Below are 20,498 nucleotides of genomic sequence, written 5' to 3'. Positions count from 1 at the left end.
ATTTCTGCTTCTCACCTCTGGGTTTTGAAATCTTTCCAGTGACTCACCCAACACTTGAGTGGCAGGCGATTCGTTAGCTCTCCACCATTCTGCTTTTGAAGTCTTTGAAAGTGGCAAGGTTGTTTCGAAGTCTCCGCTGGGTTTATCCCGGTCTGACGACCAAATCAGCTCTCCTAATTGCTTTGGTCTTGCTCCCAGCTGGGAGATCTGCCAGAGTTCCTTCTCCCCCAGCTTGCTGGCTGTCACTCCCCCCCCCCCCCAAGCTGCTGCTGCCGGGGTACTGGCCTTAGGCAATCTTTCTTCTTCCATAATGAGATCTTCTCCTCCCCCCACCATCATCTGAATTAACTCTAAAAATACCAGACAGTTCTGCATATCTTGTCAAAGCAATAATATCCAATATTAGCAGCATTGACAGTTTGTTTATTAAAACCCATCACATTTTGAATAAGCCCAATCACTGTTACCAAAACTATATGTGTGTGGGGGGGGAGAAATGGAGAGAGAAACAGAGTGATTGTTTAATTTACTGTCTGGACTACCTTGAAGGATTGACAAGCATCCCAGAAGAAGTTAATGGCAAACCACTTCCACAATGTAGCTAAAAAAATATCACCAGCATCCCTGATTAACTCAAAGATATCAAAGAGAAGAGAAAGTAGTAATTAAAATACATGTGTGATGGTATGCAGGGAATAACCTTGGGAGACAGGAGGGGCAGCTGAATAGTGGACAACCATCATTAAAACATGACTTGGCCCTTAATGTATCTTTACAATAAAGATAGAGATAGTACCCCTGGTTGTGGTTCTAATCTGGACTACGTTGCAGATCGATCTCTTTCTCTCTCTGTGTGTGTGTGTGTGTGGGTCTGTGTGTGTGTAAGTGAGACCTGGAATAGATTCCTTTTATGTTTTCTTGTAATATTTCTTTGGTTTTTCCTATTACAAAATAGAGCCACTGGACTATAGAATTGATGCTGCCCTAATAAAATCTGTTTAGCTTATGATGCATAGAAAAGCTGTTGGATTACATTAGAACCCAAACATGTATTTGGGGGGGGGGAATGATTTAATGCTATCAGTTGCTATTAATTACAAAAAACCCAGGACTTTTCAGGAAGAAAAGAAAGCATTTAGTGCAGTTTTTACAATAAAAAGTGGAATAGCTTTTACATACAATTTACTACTGTAACCATTCAGACACCAAAATCAGAAATAGAAACAGTATTCTGAAAAGCTGAAATAATAAATTCCGTACTATTTAGTATACTGGGAAGATAGTTTCTTAGAGCACAAAATTACATCTAGCAGATTTCCCGTTATTTTAATCTGCACATTACTAAATCCATGTTCTTCCAATAACTGTTTGTATTCCAAGGTACTCCTTTCCTTGCCTTCTGTCATACTGAGAGACTGGAAAACAGCTCTAGCAGGGTTTATTCGCTTTTCATCAAGCAAAATCTCTGCTATTAGCAATGCAACTCCTATATTAAAAACAAAAACAAAAATTTAGTAACATATGTCTAGTCTTCTATGTTTTTCCTCCTACAGGAAGCTTTTCCTGTTAAAAGGAAAACAGGATTATATTTTTTTAAAGAACAAACCACTGATATTTTAAAACAAGTACAGACAACATGCAGTCCAGTTCTCCAACCCCATTTTGTGGCCTCCCACAGCACCCGCAAATTGTACCATAGAATTCTTCAACAAAGCATTGAAAATAAGCACTTCTAAACAGTCCCAGAGATTAAATTAGCCCTTGCAACATAACTGCAATCTGGAAATGTGGACAGTAATATCCTCCTGCTTTTAAATATAAACAATTTAGAACACAAACATCTGAAAAAGAAGAGTTTGCCTCTTCCTTCGTAAGTTCATGGCTGTTTTGATTCTGACCTCTTTTCTTATTGAGACCAAGATACCAAGAAGGAATTTAAAGCTCTTTTCTTGCAGGACTAATGAAGAGGGTTTTGATAAAAAAAAGTGAAATAGTTTTCACAATCTTTTTCCTTCTAGGTATCTTGAAATTTCAACATTTTTCAGTTTCAGGCAAGAATATTAGTTTCAGCAAGAATTATAATGTTCTTACAATATTTATTTTGAATGTTAAAACCTTTATCTGCTAAATTATGGGTTTTAGTCAAACAGTAATTAGTTGTACCCTGAATCCTTAGAGAAAAAAGTTTGTGAAGTGTTTTAAGTAAAATACTTTGAAGTTAGGATTAGCTATGATTCAGTTTGTCTTAATATCCTTAACTTTCAAATCTTGTTTAACTGAATGAAAAACATCATTCATACAGTTAAGTAAATGTAAATCAATAAATCAATATCGGGGGAGGGGGATTTAAACTCTTACCTTGCTTTGAAACAGCAGAGAGTTTGTTTAATAGTAGAGAAATCTTTTCCTCAGAACAATGATGTAAAACCCTTGAAAGAATATAAAGGTCTGCTTCTGGAAGATTATCTTTGAAAATATCACCTATTGGAAAATATATTTTCATTAGTTCCCCAAAAAGTGACTACATTTTCAGCTGAACAGCTTCATAAATAAACTGAAACATGAGATATAAATAAACTAAAATAAATAAATAAGCAAGCTTCAAATGTGTGCAGAACATTTATTGGAGGGAAGAATGAAAAAAGTTCACTCTTATAATATTCTAAAAAAGCTCAGGCCTACATTTAACATAATGTGCATAGATTCAAAATATAGTGGTCAGATTGTATCAATTTTATGTAATTTGGCATTTCAAATTTTAACATTTTGCCATGAATGGATGTGAAAAATCATGCTAGCAATCCATTAAAATAAAAAAATATGAAGCATATTTCTGTCAATATTTTCATTAGAGATGTTGTTAGAATTCAGTTAGCTTCATTTGCAATCACATACATCAACATTTTACTGCAGAGATAATTGGAATTTTATTAAAATCTTATTTATGCACTATTACTAAGCCAAGTCTATCTGTTTGCAGAACAGGTCACTAATCCACATAAAATTACCTCATAGGTTTTGGACTGCACGTGCCCTTAGTTTGGTCTACAATTGGCAGAAACACCTTTACCTGATACAAAGGATATTTCACAAGCATTTTGTCTTGAAAGTTGACAGCTGGTGACATCTGTAATAACTTCAGGAAGATCAAGGACAATGACTTGCATTTCTGGGTAGATCTGGACTAGATCATCACCTAAAGCTCCAGTGCAACCTGCAGAGAGAATACAGAAATTTATTTTAGTGCTCTATGTTATTGTGTTATGTACAAAGGATGGGAAAGCAGAAGTTCAGATATGTTGTGTTTATAAGATCTCCCATAGAATTTATACACCTACACCTCATTTTTACTAGTTGGATGGAAGAATAACGTATTGTTAAGCTTTTCAGGAACAATTCAAATTCTTCAGTTGGCATAAAATTATGCTAGTGTTATATCTGTTGTCCGTATACTGATCCTAATCCATCTGTTTCTATTCCCAATTACTTGATTTCACTCCTAGTTAAAAGTGACAAATAAATTTTATATACCTTGAAAGGACACTATTTTAATACTAGTACAGTTAAGGATAACTTAAACTTTTCTCCCTGGGGACTAAGTGAAGTTAATATTATGGCAGTGGTTCTCAACCTGTGGGTCGGGACCCCATTTGGGGTCAATCGACCATTTCACGGGGGGCGCCAAGCAAGGCTGTCCGCCATTTTTTTTGTCCACCATTTTTTTTGTCCGCCATTTTTTCCCCTTTTCTGGCGGGTGCCTTACCTCCCTTGGGCTGGGCCAGCTGGTGGTTGGCCTGCTCTGTCTCTGCCGCTTGCCAGCTACGCCTCGGCCAGCGCAGGGGGCGGAACCACGCATGTGCGGCGCTCCTGGGCAGGGAAAGTCCTTGACTTACGACCGGTTGGGTAGTCCTCGACTTACGACCGGTTTAGTCCTCGACTTACGACCGATTGGGGTCACGGCATTAAAAAGGTTGAGAACCACTGTATTATGGGAACGTGATTGAAAAAATCTTGCCAGGACATGATATACCATGGCTAGATACAATAGCATTGCTGAACAAAAAGTTATCCCTTATGTAATTTTGAACATTTAAGTTAAAGGAGGCAGAGACACAAAGACATTAACCTAAAACAGTGTTTTGACTGAACATTATTTCTCTGAATAAAAAAAATCCTGTATCCATCTAATCACAACTGTACTTTAGAACATTTTCTGGCAATATTTAGGGGTAGTAACGTTATAACATATACCTCCCAAATCACATACAACTTTGAATTGTGAAAGATCAAAAGCTGTGCTTATGTCTCTTGCTGTCACTTTGGAACTGCTGTGCATGGCTCTCACAAAACATTGCTTCACCTCTGTAGATTGACAGTGAAAATCCTTAAAAAAGAAAGCAAGATCACAAAACAAGTAGATAAACAAATGCTAAAATGCAGATCTTGAAAAAAGACCTAAAACAGTTTGGTTTCTCTTCCCTGCTTAACTTGTAAAGGAATGACAGAATTATACAACCCAAATAAATTACATTGCTTAAAATTACAGAATATTTAATTAAAGCATTTTAGAATATCCTACAATACAAAAAAAAATCTGTTCTCTGAATCTCGATAAGAAAAGTTAGTGAATTTGGCATGAAAAATATCAAATAAATAAAATAGAGATACAATACACTATTTTTATGACTGGAAGCAGGGCACAATAACTATTTTAAGATCTTATCTTACACCAAATAAGTATTTTAAGAACTTATCTTGTGATCAACATCCAACCAATCAAAGATATGAATTAGGCAGATGTACATATTTTCCAGCAGGATCATAATTGTGCAATGTCCTTGAGGAGGTAATCTTGTAGACCAACCCCACAGAACCACTCCAGCTAAGCAGAAGACCGGACATTGTCCACTTGTACACCTGCCAAATGCTACTCATAAGGAAACCACAAGACAGGGGTATCCTGAAAGTTTCAATGCCAAGAGATGAAGAGAACCATTATGCTCCCAACTGTGATAGAATCTTTTAAGGACACTGAATTTGCTCACTCACTTTCAAATTCTCTTTTGGAAATAACCTATTCAACTTCTATCTTAAGGATATTAGAAATCTTCAAAATGACAAGTTTGAGAAGCCATTTGGTGGGTTTACTTTTCTTCTTTAAAAAAACTGACTATAAGCTTAAGAACAAAGAATTAGAAATAAACAGCAAAGAGCTAAGATGTGATTTAAGAAAGTTATAAACGAATTAAGGGATCAGACAAACTTGAAATAATGGAGTATTACGACTTGTTATAAGTTTGGAAATAATTATATAGAACCGTGGTGGTGAACCTATGGCACGTGTGCCATGGGTGGCATGAAGAGCCCTCTCTGTGGGCACGCGCGCTGTTGCCCCAGTCCTAGGCCTTCAGCTGAGTTTTATAAAACCTTTCACTTCAGGCCTCCACTGCCGTGCAAAAAAAAATAAATGGTTCAACTTTTTTCAATCATTTTCAACTTCTCGTGGGAAAAAAAAAGATCGCGCAAAGTTGGAATTGATTGACTGAATTTTTTAGTCCCACCCAGTCTGCCGTTACCACTGCAGCCACACCCACCCAATGGGCCATGCCCACCCAATTGGCCACACTTACCCAATGGGCCACACTCACCCGGCACCCAACGATACATAAGTGGGTTTTGGGTTGGAGTTTGGGCACTCGGTCTCTAAAAGGTTCGCCATCACTGGTATAGAAGAACAACACATTCATGGGAACCAATCTGTTTAGTCTACCTTAAGTGAAATTAGCTTGAGACTTTCAGAAACTGAACACTAGAGGGGGATATAGGTTCCTTGCAGAAAGAGAAAAGGAATAAAAAGTGAAAAACTATTTTTAGTCAGCACTGCAACTTGCAAAATGACAGAAAATGCTTGACATTTGACATATTGCAAAAGATTTTTTTAAAAATGAGTCAAAAATAGCAGCTTCATGTCAGTAATGATGCTTGCTTCTACAAATAAATTATGTCTAAAGATATTAAAGAAGAAAATACTATTGCAAAAGAGAATATTTTGGAAGATTGACAAGATAAAGATGAAACAAATTTTGTTTGATGCAGAAATATCAGGACATAAAGAATTTGCAAAAGATACTAGAAAAAAAAGTTAGGACCTTAAAAAGAAAAAAAAACAAGTAAAGTAGAAATTTAAATAAGAAATTGACCTCAATAAGGACTTTTACTGAACTTACAAAAGAAGTTGGTTAAAGTTTTGGAAGAAATTTTTAGATAGAAAAATGAAGGGAGATCAAATCCTACAACTTCTGAGTGAACTAAAGATTAAGACTGTTAAAATCAGAAGAAAAGAGTACAAAGCTGGTTGGTTTGATCAAGTTTAAAATAAGACATGTTTGTATAAATCTGGGATCTCTTTTTTCTGACCCTAGGACTAAAATGTTAATGATTTACAGATTTATGTATGGGTAAAGAATAGGTTATAGGGAAAAGAGATATTTGCATGTAATGTTATAGGGAATGATGAATTATTCAATTTGTTTGTACTTGTGATTAAGACTGAAAACTATTTTTTTTCGTTTCCCCTTTTTCTGTACGTTTTATTCTTTTTATTTTTATTTTATTTTACTATTAAAAAATAGAAGTTGAAATAAAAATAAAAATATGGTAAAATACGTCTATTAAACTTTATTTTTATTTTTAAGTTCTTTTTTTTTTTAAAAAAAAGTGTTCACTTTCATTAAAAAGTAACTAGATTCTTCCCTACCTGAAACAAATCATTCACTTTCTTCCCAAATGTATGATGGATCTGTGAAGTTCCTTCTTTAACTGCTAGCTCCAAATGTGTAAACAAGGGCCACAGGTGGTCATTACAATGAAGAATGTAGTCATAAAGTGAATATTCACTATTGGATACCAGGCATAGATTTGTCAATTCTGCATTACTGTAACCTTTAAAGACATTTTTTTAAAATTACAAATACAAATTACAAACACATATTTTAAAAAAATAAAATTTTAGCACCAAATTCCAGAAATTTATTTATTGTTCTTTCAGATTAAGTACTATGACTGCATGTAATTAAACAATTATCTTTGCTTATTAAATTTTGCACATCTCCTTCCATAAAAACACTAAATAAAATTTTAAAAAATTCTAAAATATATGGTTCTTTAAAATGGAGGGATCATAAACAGTTTGGGTAGAGTAGACTGCAGATACCAATAAGAAAATATTCAGGAAGTGGCAATGATTTTTCCCCAAAGGACAGAGCTAGTTTTCCTACTGCACAATCCTAAAAAGCTAAACATCCTTTTTAAATTTGCTAATACCCTAAAAATGGATAATTTAAAATTCGAAGACAAGTAACATTTGAGAAAAAACATTTTAAAACAGAAAGCTCTTTTCATGCCTCAGAATGAAGGCTGCCTCCCTCCCAGCATTTTAAGGGGAGATAGAAACCAGGCAATTAATTCAACATCACAACTGGTTATGTGCTAGGGTGAGCTTCTTCTAAGGCCATTCCAAGTTCATTTTTCTCCAGATGCACCTTTTTTTCTAAATTATGTATAGATTTACTCTTATTATTCTAATTACATTTGGATGACATTAGGATGTCATGTACTCAACCTATTCTATATTTTGTTTCCAGAGTAATTTTAGAACAAAATATGACCTTGATTATTCTTTTCCAACAGACCAAGAGATGCACAGGCATCAAATAATCTTTCTGTTCCACGTAGGGAAGTATTAAGTTGATTTGCCGCATCTTCTGTGGTCAGAGTGCCCCTATCTTTAAGAAGATCAAATACATTCAGCTTACATGCCACAAACAAAACCTGCAGATATAAGATAAATATTTTAAATTTTGAATTCCACAGCTAAAATAATTTATGGATGATAAATCAAAGAAATGTTACAGTCCATTCTGCATAATAAAACTTAAATACATATGGTCAAATAACAAATGTATCACCTTTGAGGCTTTAAAACCATCCAGAAGATGTGTAAGTTTTGAGAGGCACTGTGTTACATTTCTTGGTACTCTATTTTGAATTTCCATAGGTATCTTATAACTGCAATTGCTCTCTTTGCATTTTCCCAATTCCACAAGTCCACCATTTGTTAGCCTTTTGGCATCTTCCATTTTTGTATTATCTGAAGGATCACAGTCTCCGTCACTTAGAATCTCAAAAGTCTCCACTGAAGGAATAGAGTCATATTTTATATGATGGATGGTGTGCTTTGGGGGTGGATAATACAGTTCAGCTAACTGTTTACAAAAGTGATTTAAAGGAAACCCAACCACATTCAAGAAATCTCCATGAACGTATTCCACCAACATTCCCCCGAGTGCTTGGATCCCATATCCACCAGCTTTGTCCCTGAAGAAAAAATGCATGTACATGAACACACACAAACATACAAGCATGAATTTAAAATATGAGTATTTAACTTTTTTAAAAAAATCCATAAAAACTCCTACTAGTTAATAAATTAATAAAATGTATGTCAAAAACAAAATAGCCAGATGTTAAAGCTTAAGAGACTCAGTTAAGGACCTCTTTAGACTTTTTTTTAAGAACAAACTAATGACATAATACCATACTTCAAAACATTTTTTCCCTCGGAACAGAAATAAAAAGTGATTTAAATTGGTAATCCTGTTATAGCAATTTTGAAACATAAGAAATAATCAAATGAACTTCACGCTCACTTTTTTGCCATTCACAGCTGATTTATAAACTTCACTATGTATATTAGTTAATATAGTTTTCTAAAATGGTACCACTGATAATCTCAGAGATAAAATGAAAATTTTATTATGCTATTTATATGATATTTCATATACTTCAGTGCCATTGATATTTATTTACATTATGAAGTTGAATTTCCTAATATTACAAGTTTCTAGACCAATACAATGAAGCTTATATTGCACTTACATTGGCTCACCGCTGTGGATATACTCCCACAGAAGTTCCTCAGAGAGTTCAGCAAATTTGACTTTTGTTTCTTCAAAGAACTCAGTGACTTCAGTGTCTAGATAATCATCTAAAAATGCAGAAGTATATATTGGATAATAACATCAAGATAAGCTACTTTCAGAAGACTTACTCCTGGTCTTCACCACCTGTAGTCCATAAAGCAAGTTGCTGTGAGCATTTTGAAAAAGCTTTCAAGAAGCTTGAAGCAGTATATCTGCACTGAAATGGACATTTCATCAAATTTCACATTTAAAATGTTTTAAAACATACTGTTCCATCAACTTAATTTGTTGGAAATAGTTTCATAACTTCTCTGGCTTTTCCAGTCAATAATGTCTTATTATTATTAACAGCACAGAACTATTATAATTTGGAAGACAGCAGCAAAGCATAATAAACCAAATTGCTATAATACAGAAACATGTTGCAGCAAAAAAAAATATCTTTAGTGAGGTAATAGTCTCATTTAATGGTTAACCAGTATTCATCTCCAAAACAGCATGCATAATTTTGAATAGAAAATGCAAATTAAGTTTTCCAAAGGCACTTGTTAATTTAAATGACATTTAAGTGTGCTGTAAACACCAATTTTGAGATTTGGAGTTTATCCCCATAATTTAGAAAATATTCAAGCTATGTATCTACACACATTTGCCTACATATCTCACTGCATTCAATGAAATGTATTTTTAAATAGATTTGTATAAGATTTTGTTATAAGAATTTGTTATTCTCATTAATGCCATCCAATAATATCAAGATTTGTTTTATTGCCTACTGTGTCACTTGCTTAGCAAGCATTCAAAGTTATTGTGTCCATCTTTCCCAAATATCTAAAATTATCTGAAAATCTAACCATACAGTAACTAGAAATGTTCTGAATGCTGAAACTTGTAGGTTGAATCAGTACATAAAAATTATCAGGTTAAGCCAAAATCAGTAGGTTTAATGCCTTACTTGGCATAAAGGATCTGGAAAGTATGTGACACCCACTTCTCTTAGAACAGTTTCTAGACACCAGTCTAAAATACTTTTCAAGTTGACTCAAGTATACAATCTTAAGTCAAAAGATTCCTGAAAATTTAAAATATTACATATTCTGACTACAAGAAATTCAGCATAATAAATCATGAAAGAATCAATCAAAGGTAAAATATAGTTCACCTTAAGTGTAAAGAGAGCCCTGTGGTGGCATAGTGGGGAGAATGCAGTATAATTGCAGTATAATTCTGCTGACTGCAAGCAGTTTGATTCTCACTGGCTCAAGGTTGACTCATCCTTCCAGCCTTCCGAGGTTGATAAAATGAGGACCCATATTGTTGGGGGCAATATGCGGACTCTGTAAACTGCTTAGATGGTTGTAAAGCACTGTGAAGTGGTATATAAGTCTAAGTGCTATTGCTAAAGTGCAGTACAAGATCTAACTTCACTCACACACACACACAGATGAGGTCTGCATTAAGTTTAATTAACTAAAGAAAACACTGTATCACAGTGGATATCTCATTATATATTCATTGATTTATTTGTACACATAGTCTTTAGACACTAGCTGTAAAAAAGATCCCTTGCTAGAAATTATTAGAAAAGGTACTGGAAATAAAACTATCAGCACTGCAATATTTTTAAAACAACCCATGGGATGTCTGGAATACATGTGCATAGTTCTGGTTACTTGGGGCTTTTAGCTATGAACAAAGATGACTAGGGAATGTATCTCCTTAACAAAGGAGTATCAAGTGATAAAATGGCATGCTGAACATTGTTGTTGTTAAGTGCGAAGTCGTGCCCGACCCATCACGACCCCATGGACAACGTTCCTCCAGGTCCTCTTGTCCTCCACCATCTTCCGGAGTCCATCCAAGCTAATCCCCACTGCTTCAGTGACTCCATCCAGCCACCTCATTCTCCGTCGTCCCCTTCCTCTATTGCTCTCAATCTTTCCCAGCATTAGGCCCTTCTCCAGTGAGTCCTTCCTTCTCATTAGGTGGCCAAAGTATTTGAGCTTCAACTTCAGGATCTGGCCTTCTAAAAAGCAGTCGGGGTTGATCCTTCTAGGACTGACCGGTTTGAACGCCTTGCAGTCCAAGTGACTCACATGAGTCTTCTCCAGCACCATAGTTCAAAGGCCTCAATTCTTTTGCGCTCAGCCTTTCTTATGGTCCAACTTTCACATCCATACATTGCAACTGGAAAAACCATGGCCTTGACTATACGCACTTTTGTTGGCAGGGTGATGTCTCTGCTTTTTAGTATGCTGTCTAGATTTGCCATAGCTTTCCTCCCCAGGAGCAAGTGTCTTTTAATTTCTTGGCTGCAGTCCCCATCTGCATCTTGGAGCCCAGGAAAATAAAATCTGTCACAACCTCCATTTCTTCCCCATCTATTTGCCAGGAATTGAGAGGGCCGGATGCCATGATTTTGGTTTTCTTACTGTTGAGTTTCAAGCCAACTTTTGCACTCTCCTTCTTCACCCGCATCAAGAGGCTCTTTAGTTCCTCTTCACTTTCTGCCATTAAAGTGGTATCATCTGCATATCTTAGGTTGTTGATATTTCTCCCAGCAATCTTAATTCCAACTTTTGATTCATCAGAGCATGGATATGTTTTATACCTCAGTCAAAATATTAGGACAGCTGGCCTTTCCTCTTGGGTTTTACAGAGAATGTCAAATGATCCTTATAATGCCATTGAGAAAAGGTCATGTATCTACAGTATTGTTTTGAATGCTTGCAATATATTTTTAAAAATGGGAATTAAAGCTGCTCTAAACCACCTTGAACTCCTGGAAGAAAGGTAAAATATATGTCCAACACCAAGGATTAAAGTTTCAGAACTTCAACTGAATAGAGATAAGCTTAATTCCTGAAATCTCCAGACTCAGAGTGATACTAAAGAGTGGACAACTGTACAAATAATGAAAATTAATCTGACACAGACATTATATATTACCTTTACTACTGCAGTGAACAATTGCAACACCTGTGACAACACTATGCTCTTTGCCACTTAACCTATTAAAAAGAATAGAAAATTAGTGTGCCATCATTTTGAAATAAAGATTAATTTCCTTTAAAGTAACAACTCCGTGTGAAGAGATGCTCTGTCATTTATGAATAATACAGCATAGCATTATCCACCACATATAAGAATTTGGTAATGCATTCTCACATATTATGGTATAAGGTTTCTCTTTCTCTGTACATACATACATACACGTATATGTATATATGTATAAATGACATTGTGCAGAACAACACAGTATTTGCAGTACAGGCCTAAAGATATTTACTCATGTAGTAGGGCTGTATTGCTATTATCCTTCTCATCTTTCTCATCTTCTTCTTTCTCATCTTTTCTCATCTTCTCATCTTTCTTACTACTTTTTCCTATTGATACATTATGATTTATCACTTGTTGTTTGTATTTTATCATTAATGATTGTAACTATGATTTACGATCTATGACCTATCACTTGTAGTTTGTATGTACACTGAGAGATTATGCACCAGAGACAAATTCCTTGTGTGTCCAATCACACTTGGCCAATAAAGTATTCTATCATCCATCCATCATCTAGACTGCCAAATTATGGTCTAAATCAGTGTTTTCAATCTTGCAACTTAAAATGTGTGGACTTCAACTCCCCAGCTGGGGAATTTTAGGACTTGAGTTCCACACATGCTAATATTGATGAAATTGAGAAATGCTGATCTAAGTAATGCAATATTTTCAGACTAATGAACAGTTACAACAAAAAAAGGATTCAACTCTTAAAAAGGATGTAGCACTTTGGTATAATAGCATAAAGTCTTTGAAATCCAGTACAGTTCTGTCAATAATATACTGAATATCTAAAATAAAAATTAAAAAAATGTAACAAATAGAAATAAATTAGTAAAAAATGCCACATAAGACATTAGAAACCAAACCCTAGTGTACTATCCTACAGTTTAGATTTCTCTCATACTAATAATATTTTAACAAAAAAATTGGGGTTTTTCGTAACGTATCTATAAAAGTCTGGTGTAAAAATAATACACTGCAAATGTCCAGGCCTAGATAAAAGCATTATTTGCATTAAAGTTTAATTTTAAAGCATATACCTGGAAAGCATCTTATATGCATCCTGCTTGTCCACTGGTTTCTCCAAAATTTGTTCTTGTATAGTCTGAAATGGAAATGTACATATATTACTACATATATCTTATTAGACTAAAAATATTATGAAACTCTAGGAATAAGAGTTTCAAAATTTGCACAGCCATTAGATTATAAATAAAATTTGGAATAGTCTCCTTATACTTTTTATGTTGAAATAAATTATGTATCCAGTACTTTTTACAAAGAAGATAGAAACAATGTGTATTTTGAGTAGTTAATTGTAAGTATCTCTTAAAGTATATCAAAATAATTTCCTTTGTAGCCAAAGCTCAAATAATACATAATTTATATATTAAAACATTTTTCCTTTAGTTTTATGATATCCCTAACATGTATACTGATTTTACGGTTCTTCATACAATTTTATCTATACAACTGAATAATGCTTTGGCTCATACTTGACAGAAACTATTAATTAAAAATCCACTTTTTGAATGTGTTTTGCAAGCAGAACAACTGCTCAGAGACATTTGCCTTTCTACAAAGATATGAACACGAAAACTAAAATAGTTATAACTAAAATACTAAAAAAAGAAGCATATAAAAGTGAATAAAATGAAGCATGTTAAGAAAAGCCATAGAAATACTATTAAGTATATAGGAATTAACCTGACACCAAGTTGAACTATTGGTCCACCTAGTACTGACATTCATTAGCAGCAGCAGCAAAAAAGGGGTTTTACCCCATTCTGACTTGGCCTTTTGCAAATACAAATGTGTGTTTTTTTCTTTTAGATAAGGTGTAGGCAAACCTTTAAAAAAAGCTTTGTGGTGGAATTTTCTGAATGAAAACATTATGAAGAAATCAAAGGACACACTGATTTCATCACATTTTTGATCGATATCATAATATCTCTGCTAGTGTATATTGCATATATGCCTCTTATTCTCAAAAATGGTACATTTCAGTGCAAATGAATGACATAAAACATCATAGGTGAAGTGTAAACATTTTTTCTTAGAGAAAAGTCTGCTAGTATAAAAACTGTGTTTCCAAGGAAAGTGAGAAACCACACAGGAAAAAGACTGCCAAGTTTAATTGTTCACAAAACATTTATTTTACAAAACATGAAACTGCATTGTTTGATCTTTCTTCCATTTTGCTCATGCCTTTTTCATTCAGGACCCAATGGGAAGCGTTCTTTCCACATCTGTCTAAACTTGCCTTCAAAATTATTTCAGTTGCCTTACCAGCTCCTTACCAGCTCCTTTCATCCTCACATTGTGTTTATGTAAAATGGTTACCCATTTCCCTTGCTAGAATAAAGCTAATAAAGTTATAATTGAATTTTTTTAAAAAAACAATATTGGATAGACAAAATGGACATTTTTAATTTCTATTATGTGTGCTGATCAAGGAATACTACAGACCTACACAACTATTACTAAATAGTTGTCAGCATATATACTCACCACTATAGTGTCTGCTCCGATAACAATATCTGGAGTTTGAAGATGTTTCTGAAAGAAAAAAAAAAGAAAACATAAAGGGTCTGTGTATTTTATTCAATTTTCTCCATGACAGCATATAAATGCTCCTATAAACCTGAATGCTATCAGATAACAAATTAAACAGAAAAAGCAACCTTAATACAATAAAAGCAATCTTCAGTTCATTCAAGTGCAGACATTAATAGAAGATTAAATGTAAGAGGGTGGAATATTTATAAGCTGGTCGGGTATTTGGTGTTAGGTGGAAGGTGGGATACGGGGGGGGGGGAGAACTAGCATATTTTCTGTAATTTTCAAAGTGCCAATGGCACATACTGTTGTCAAGACTGCTAACATCGGATGTTAGACCGTAAAACCATAAAAAGGAGTGAGTCAACTGTCTTCTGAAATCTTCTCAGAAGAAATGTGGACATACAGAACTCTTTGTCTCACACTATTACAATTCAAGATCATCCACTGAAGCACTACATGGGGAAATTCATATAGTGAATAGGGAAGACATCTATGCACAGCACATAATTAAATTATGCAATTTTCTGCCATCTGATATGATGATGACTACTATTTGGATATTTTAAAAGGGTATTCATTAATTCATGGACAATAGGTCAAAGACTAAACATTAATCCCAGAAACAAAGATAGTAAGTCTTAATCATTAAAAAGCTCCAATGGAAAAGGACTATCATTCTCTGGTCATGCTTATGATATGTGGGAAGAATCCAGAGAAAGAAATATTTTGGGAAACATTAAAAACCCACCACTCCCTGCTCCATATGGTCAGCTTTCCCAGAGCCACGCTTCCGTCTGGTTTTGCTCTTCAATAAACTCCAACCTTCTTTCTAAAGCAGTCTCCGTGTTGTTTATTCCCAGCTTGGACTAGACTCTGATGAAGATTTTTCTTTCTACAGTTTGGTACCCAGGATGGGACTCCAAGCTAACCTGACCAATGGACTGGGACTGATAAGCCCCATCTTGCCGGCAGCAGACCACTTGTGTCTGTGGATGGGTTTCCCAGGCCCTGCCCATGTGGAGCGAGGGTAGTAAAGGGAGTTTTGAGTTTGAGCTCAAGGGCTGCTTTGGAAAGAAGGTGAGTACCTTTAAATTTTAATTTTAAAACCCAGGGGAGCGAAGGAAATGTGTGTATGTCTGTGTGTGAGAGTGAATGAGAAGACCCCTTTCCCAATCACAGTTGGATTTTGCTCCCTCTGGCCTTTCCTAACTACAGAAAGGATCTGTTCAACCAACAGACTCTGGAAAGCATAGAGGTTTGGCCAGAGCGCAGGACCTTTTGTTAGGGAAAAGGGAGAGGCTGTGTGAAAATGGAATGGAAAAGTGAATATGAGAATCAGAATCAGCTGGTAAGGCCCTGTAAGCAAAGCCTGGGTCTGGGAAGGAGGTGCTCATCTTTGCTGCTTGGAAAAAGCAGTCAGGTCCTTCCAGACTCCTCTGAGTCCAAAACAGTAACAGTAAAAGTATAATCAGCAAACGTGTAAACAGGAAAAGATGTTCAAGAAAAGTTGTGAAGAAAAGTGTACTTGTGAAAAGCCGGTGGAAGGAGGTGCCCATACCTGCTGGATGGGGACAGCAGGTCCTCTCAGACCCTTTTTTGGTCTGCAAACTGAAAGGCGGTGTTCCCATTAAAGGAGGGGCCCTTACTCTGCATTGGGAACCAGAGTCCTCACGGACACCTTTTTTTGTCCGAAAACTGATATGCAGTGCGGTAGGGATTTTGCCGCAAGGGAGACCCAGCTAGAGCCCATTAAACCCACATCTGAAGGGGGATACGGGAAGCTGTAGCTCAGGGGTTGTGCCCAGATCCCCTCTAAGTGATTTATTGATGGCATGGGATGAGAGGCGAGTGCCCATCCTAGCCGGTATGAAGAAAAAATGATAAAGGGAAATTTGTAAAGAATGGGCTTTGCTCAGGGCTTTGCTGGGGAACCAATTTGACTAAATAAAGGTACTTAAAAAGAAAAGGAAAATAAAATATAGGAATAGTGATTTCTCTCTCTCTCTCTCTCTCTCTCTCTCTCTCTCTCTCTCTCTCTCTCTCTCTCTCTCTCTCTTAAAAAAATATGTTTTATTGATTTTTTTTAACATAGTCACCTTAATATTTGGTAAACAGTGTGTTGTCTGGGTTTACATTTAAAAAACATACACTAACAGTTGGTTTCTATAATCCACATAATAGCTTTACTTGATTTCTTTTTTTCCCCATAATGTTTTCTTTTACCAACCTTAAGTTAATACAATTCTTGTTGTTTTGGTAGATAACAATTGAATATAATTTTTTTCTAATATTTCTACAGATAATCACATCAATATAATATTTCTTTTCTATCTGGTCATTCTGGTTGCCTCATCATAGATCCTGTTTACAGTTCTTGTTTACATCTGTTTTTCCCACAATGTTCAAAACATTCTTACTGATTAAGATTTTCTCAAATTTAATTACATTTAAGTATTTAAGTCTATTTTTTCTCATGTAAGCCATCTCAGTACTTTTACCTTTAAGGAATAAATAAGTCTAAAAAAAGAAAAAAGATTAAAGAAAAATAAAAGGATAGTATGCTACCTAAAATCCATGTTTTCTATAAGCTAATACATACAGTATTTATTTCCAAATTTTTTACATTCTTTTTACCATAAAATACCATAAAATAAAAAATATATTTAATCTTTAAATATTCCTGGACTACTGTAATGCCCTCTATATGGGGCTCCCATTGAGGAGCACCCGGAGGCTTCAACTGGTCCAGAATGCGGCCGCGCGGGCGGTGTTGGGAGGGACTCGTCACTCCCATGTAACGCCGCTGCTGCGCGAGCTGCACTGGTTGCCAGTGGCCTTCCGGGTGCGCTTTAAGGTGTTAGTTACCACCTTTAAAGCGNACGAACTACCCCCCGAGATCCGGATGATTCCGGATCTCCTTACTTTCCGCCGCGCCCTCAAGACATGGCTTTTCCAACAAGCGGGCCTGGCCTAGGGAGGATTTTTAAATTGGGTTTTTTAGAAATTTTAATTATCAAACAACACTAAAATATCGGTTTTAATTTGGTTTTATTCGGTGGGGTGTGTGGGTCTGTTTTTTTGTTTTTTAATAATGTTGTGAGCCGCCCTGAGTCCTTCGGGAGAAGGGCGGGATATAAATTGAAATAATAAATAATAATAATAATAATAAATCTAGTCATCTAGTCGTTTAACTCTTATTCAAAACATTTTAATCCATTTTAATTTTCTTAAAGCCAATCACATTTAAATATCTAAAACATTTCCTTTATATAAGCCATTCCAACTCTTTTATATTACTCATATCAAGAAATAAAATAAGAAGAGAGAAGAAAAAGATAGTACTATGTTACTTGAGGGGCTCTTCCCTCTTAAAATAAAATTCATATCCAAAATCTTTCTATTTCTTTAATCATATTCAAACAGGTGTTTCTTTTTAAAATATTCTCTCTGATAGGTCCCATCGTCTATTTTCTTAATTTTCACTTTAGCCTTTTTCTTTTGCCCAGTATCTTTCTTAATCAATATGTTCTACTGAATCAAATACTCTTCCTATATTCTTGTGTTACTGTAGATATAAAAGGTAAGTCAAGTACAATATCTTTGTAAGAGGCATTTGCCCATTCATGTTTGTTGAAAATCTTATTCTTTCTTTTTCTCTCTGTTTCTCTTATCATTTTTTGTCTCTTCAGTTCTAGTAGTTTTCCTGACATCTGTGCAGTCCATTTTGTCCAATCTTTTTTTCTTATCCTCAAATTTGTTTTGTGGTGTTAAAAGTATAAGTTGTCTTTTCCAAATCCAGTATTTCTTGTAATTTTTTCCCACCTGGGTTAAACCATACTTCTTTGTTTTGTTAGGTTCCATCTTTAAGTCTCTATCCTCGAATTTGTATTCAGTTATCTGTTTTATCTGTTCCTTCTCTATTGTTGTTTTCTGGGATTTTTTTGTTGTAAAGTTAAATTGAAAATGAATTGGTTTATATTTTCAAAGTTATTATGGATTTCTTTGTAGTTTGAAATCATTATTGTTTGAATTAGTTGAAGCATATCATGTCTCCTCTTGAAAAGTATTTATTTTTTCTTGATAGGTTCTTTCTATAAATCTCTGATTTTTCATGATGACCAAGAATCCAAATTTTCTTTTCTCTGCAAATAGCTTTGGGGTCAGAGTTAAATAGATACTTGTAATCCAGAAAGTTCAAAAAAGGTTGGGGTTTTTTTGGGGGTTCCCTAAAGTTTATAAGTCTCACTTTGTCTGCAGCCCAGATTGTTTTCTTTTTTGTCACAGCTGTTCTCTATTGTTAGAGCTTTGAAGGTCACAAGTAGAGATTAGATTTTCCAGATTTTACCAAGTCCTGTATGAAAGCCATAGCTGTCATAGTCTTCATCCACCACTAGATGTCAGCACCGGTTTATTTTTCAAAATTTCAAAATAAACAATTGCCTTTAAAATGAGAATCTTAACCATTCAGCAATTTCAAACTTATCCAAATTTAGGTTTTATAGCCATTTCATTTCAATATATTTTGGTCCTCCATAAAAGGTTTAATTTGCAGCTTCTGTTAGTAAAAGGGTGGGGCAAAGATCCCCCCTCCTTCACTTTCAGAGGTTTTGTTGCTTCTTGGGATTATTTTTTTTTCAGGAAAGTTGATAAGTAGGATAGAGAAAATCGATGTTCTTACCCAGATTCAAAAGCGCTGTTTACAATCAGCTTAAAGTAGTACTTTTGACTTTGGTTGCTTGTAGCTTGGGCTAGACTCTGAAGTTAGGCTAGCCTTTCTCCTGTTGGTTTCTGGAAGGCTTCTCTTGGACTGATCGGGTCGACCACCGTCTCTCCATGGTCCCCGGGACTTACTTCCTTCTTTGCCGCCTCTTCGGGGCAACTTCTGGCCCATTTAGGCTCCCCTAACTCCGAAGGGCACGGAGCCCTGAACCCCTCAACTGCTGCGCTACTGCGCCTCTCTCTTTCTATGCAACCATGTGATACGTTTAAGATTTGTGCCTTCCCTAATTTGAGTTAACTGAGATTTATAATGGGAATGAGCAGGATGTGTAAAACTAAGAGTTCTGTTTCCTTTTTTGTTCTCTTTTCCTTGTCTTTGTGTGTGTGTATATATGTCAAACTCTGTGTGTGTGAAATACACGTAACTGTTGGATTACTCTAATCCAAAGAGAAAAGAATTTTAAAATTCTGCTAGAAATTCTGCTTAAAATAAGCCACCAAAGGAAAATACTCTCACCTTGTTTGTTTGGCCAGCAAACAGGGTAAAGAGAAATATGTTCTTTTTTTCTTTCTCTATCTGTACTTTTAAGAACAGCCCAAAGTTACCAGGAGGGAATGTTTTAAGTTCATCTGCTGGAAAAGTTTCACTCTTGCATTTACTGTATGTGTTTAAGTGGGTTTTATCTGTCCCTTTACCTTCTGCAATGTTAACCTTAATGCCTTTTCAAACTCTGCCTGCAAGCTATCGCTCATATCACTTCTCTAATTCTTATCCTCTGTTCTCCATGCCTTTGTCTGCCTCTCCTGGGAGAGTCCACCTGGAAAAGGGGGAGGGGACCTTGTTCTCATGTCTTTCAGCCCTGCACAGATGACCCTTAGCAGAGCACACTGACCCAGATGCTGCCTCCATCCATTTGAGCCAGAGAATGGGATTTGAATCCAGCCATCTACTAGAAAGCCACCATGCAACCAGAGTGGAACAGATCTTCCCAAGTCCTACCATCCCCCCAGATGCCTGTGAAAGCTGCAGAGGAAGGAAGGACTACTAGAGCCATTGGCCCCCATGTGAAGCCCCAGAAGACAACTGGGAAAGACTATGGGGGGAGGGCAGAAACTCATTGTAAGGTTTTCTTTCTTGCCCCATTTGTGTTGTAATTAAGCAGCTGAATGGAT

The 20,498-nt window shown here is 35.5% G+C and overlaps 1 protein-coding gene across 1 annotated transcript in view; it reads right to left on the bottom strand.

Annotated features, from left to right (window-relative positions):
* Positions 1 to 414: 414 nt before the first annotated feature.
* Positions 415 to 20,498, bottom strand: part of ASMTL (acetylserotonin O-methyltransferase like) — a 34,142-nt gene continuing 14,058 nt past the window's right edge. The window contains exons 3-13 of the mRNA XM_015818480.1: positions 14,556 to 14,603; positions 13,085 to 13,149; positions 11,931 to 11,992; positions 8,938 to 9,046; positions 7,968 to 8,376; positions 7,668 to 7,830; positions 6,758 to 6,942; positions 4,252 to 4,384; positions 3,071 to 3,214; positions 2,359 to 2,481; positions 415 to 1,486 (exon numbers count right to left, since the gene is read on the bottom strand). Coding sequence (XP_015673966.1) covers positions 1,260 to 1,486; positions 2,359 to 2,481; positions 3,071 to 3,214; positions 4,252 to 4,384; positions 6,758 to 6,942; positions 7,668 to 7,830; positions 7,968 to 8,376; positions 8,938 to 9,046; positions 11,931 to 11,992; positions 13,085 to 13,149; positions 14,556 to 14,603 — 1,668 coding nt within the window. The 3' untranslated portion in view covers positions 415 to 1,259. The remainder of the gene's footprint in view (positions 1,487 to 2,358; positions 2,482 to 3,070; positions 3,215 to 4,251; positions 4,385 to 6,757; positions 6,943 to 7,667; positions 7,831 to 7,967; positions 8,377 to 8,937; positions 9,047 to 11,930; positions 11,993 to 13,084; positions 13,150 to 14,555; positions 14,604 to 20,498) is intronic.

The sequence above is a fragment of the Protobothrops mucrosquamatus genome, unplaced genomic scaffold, assembly GCF_001527695.2.
Source record: "Protobothrops mucrosquamatus isolate PMUCROS unplaced genomic scaffold, P.Mucros_1.0 scaffold749, whole genome shotgun sequence".
NCBI lineage: Eukaryota > Metazoa > Chordata > Lepidosauria > Squamata > Viperidae > Protobothrops > Protobothrops mucrosquamatus.
This window is presented reverse-complemented; position numbering and strand designations above follow the sequence as displayed.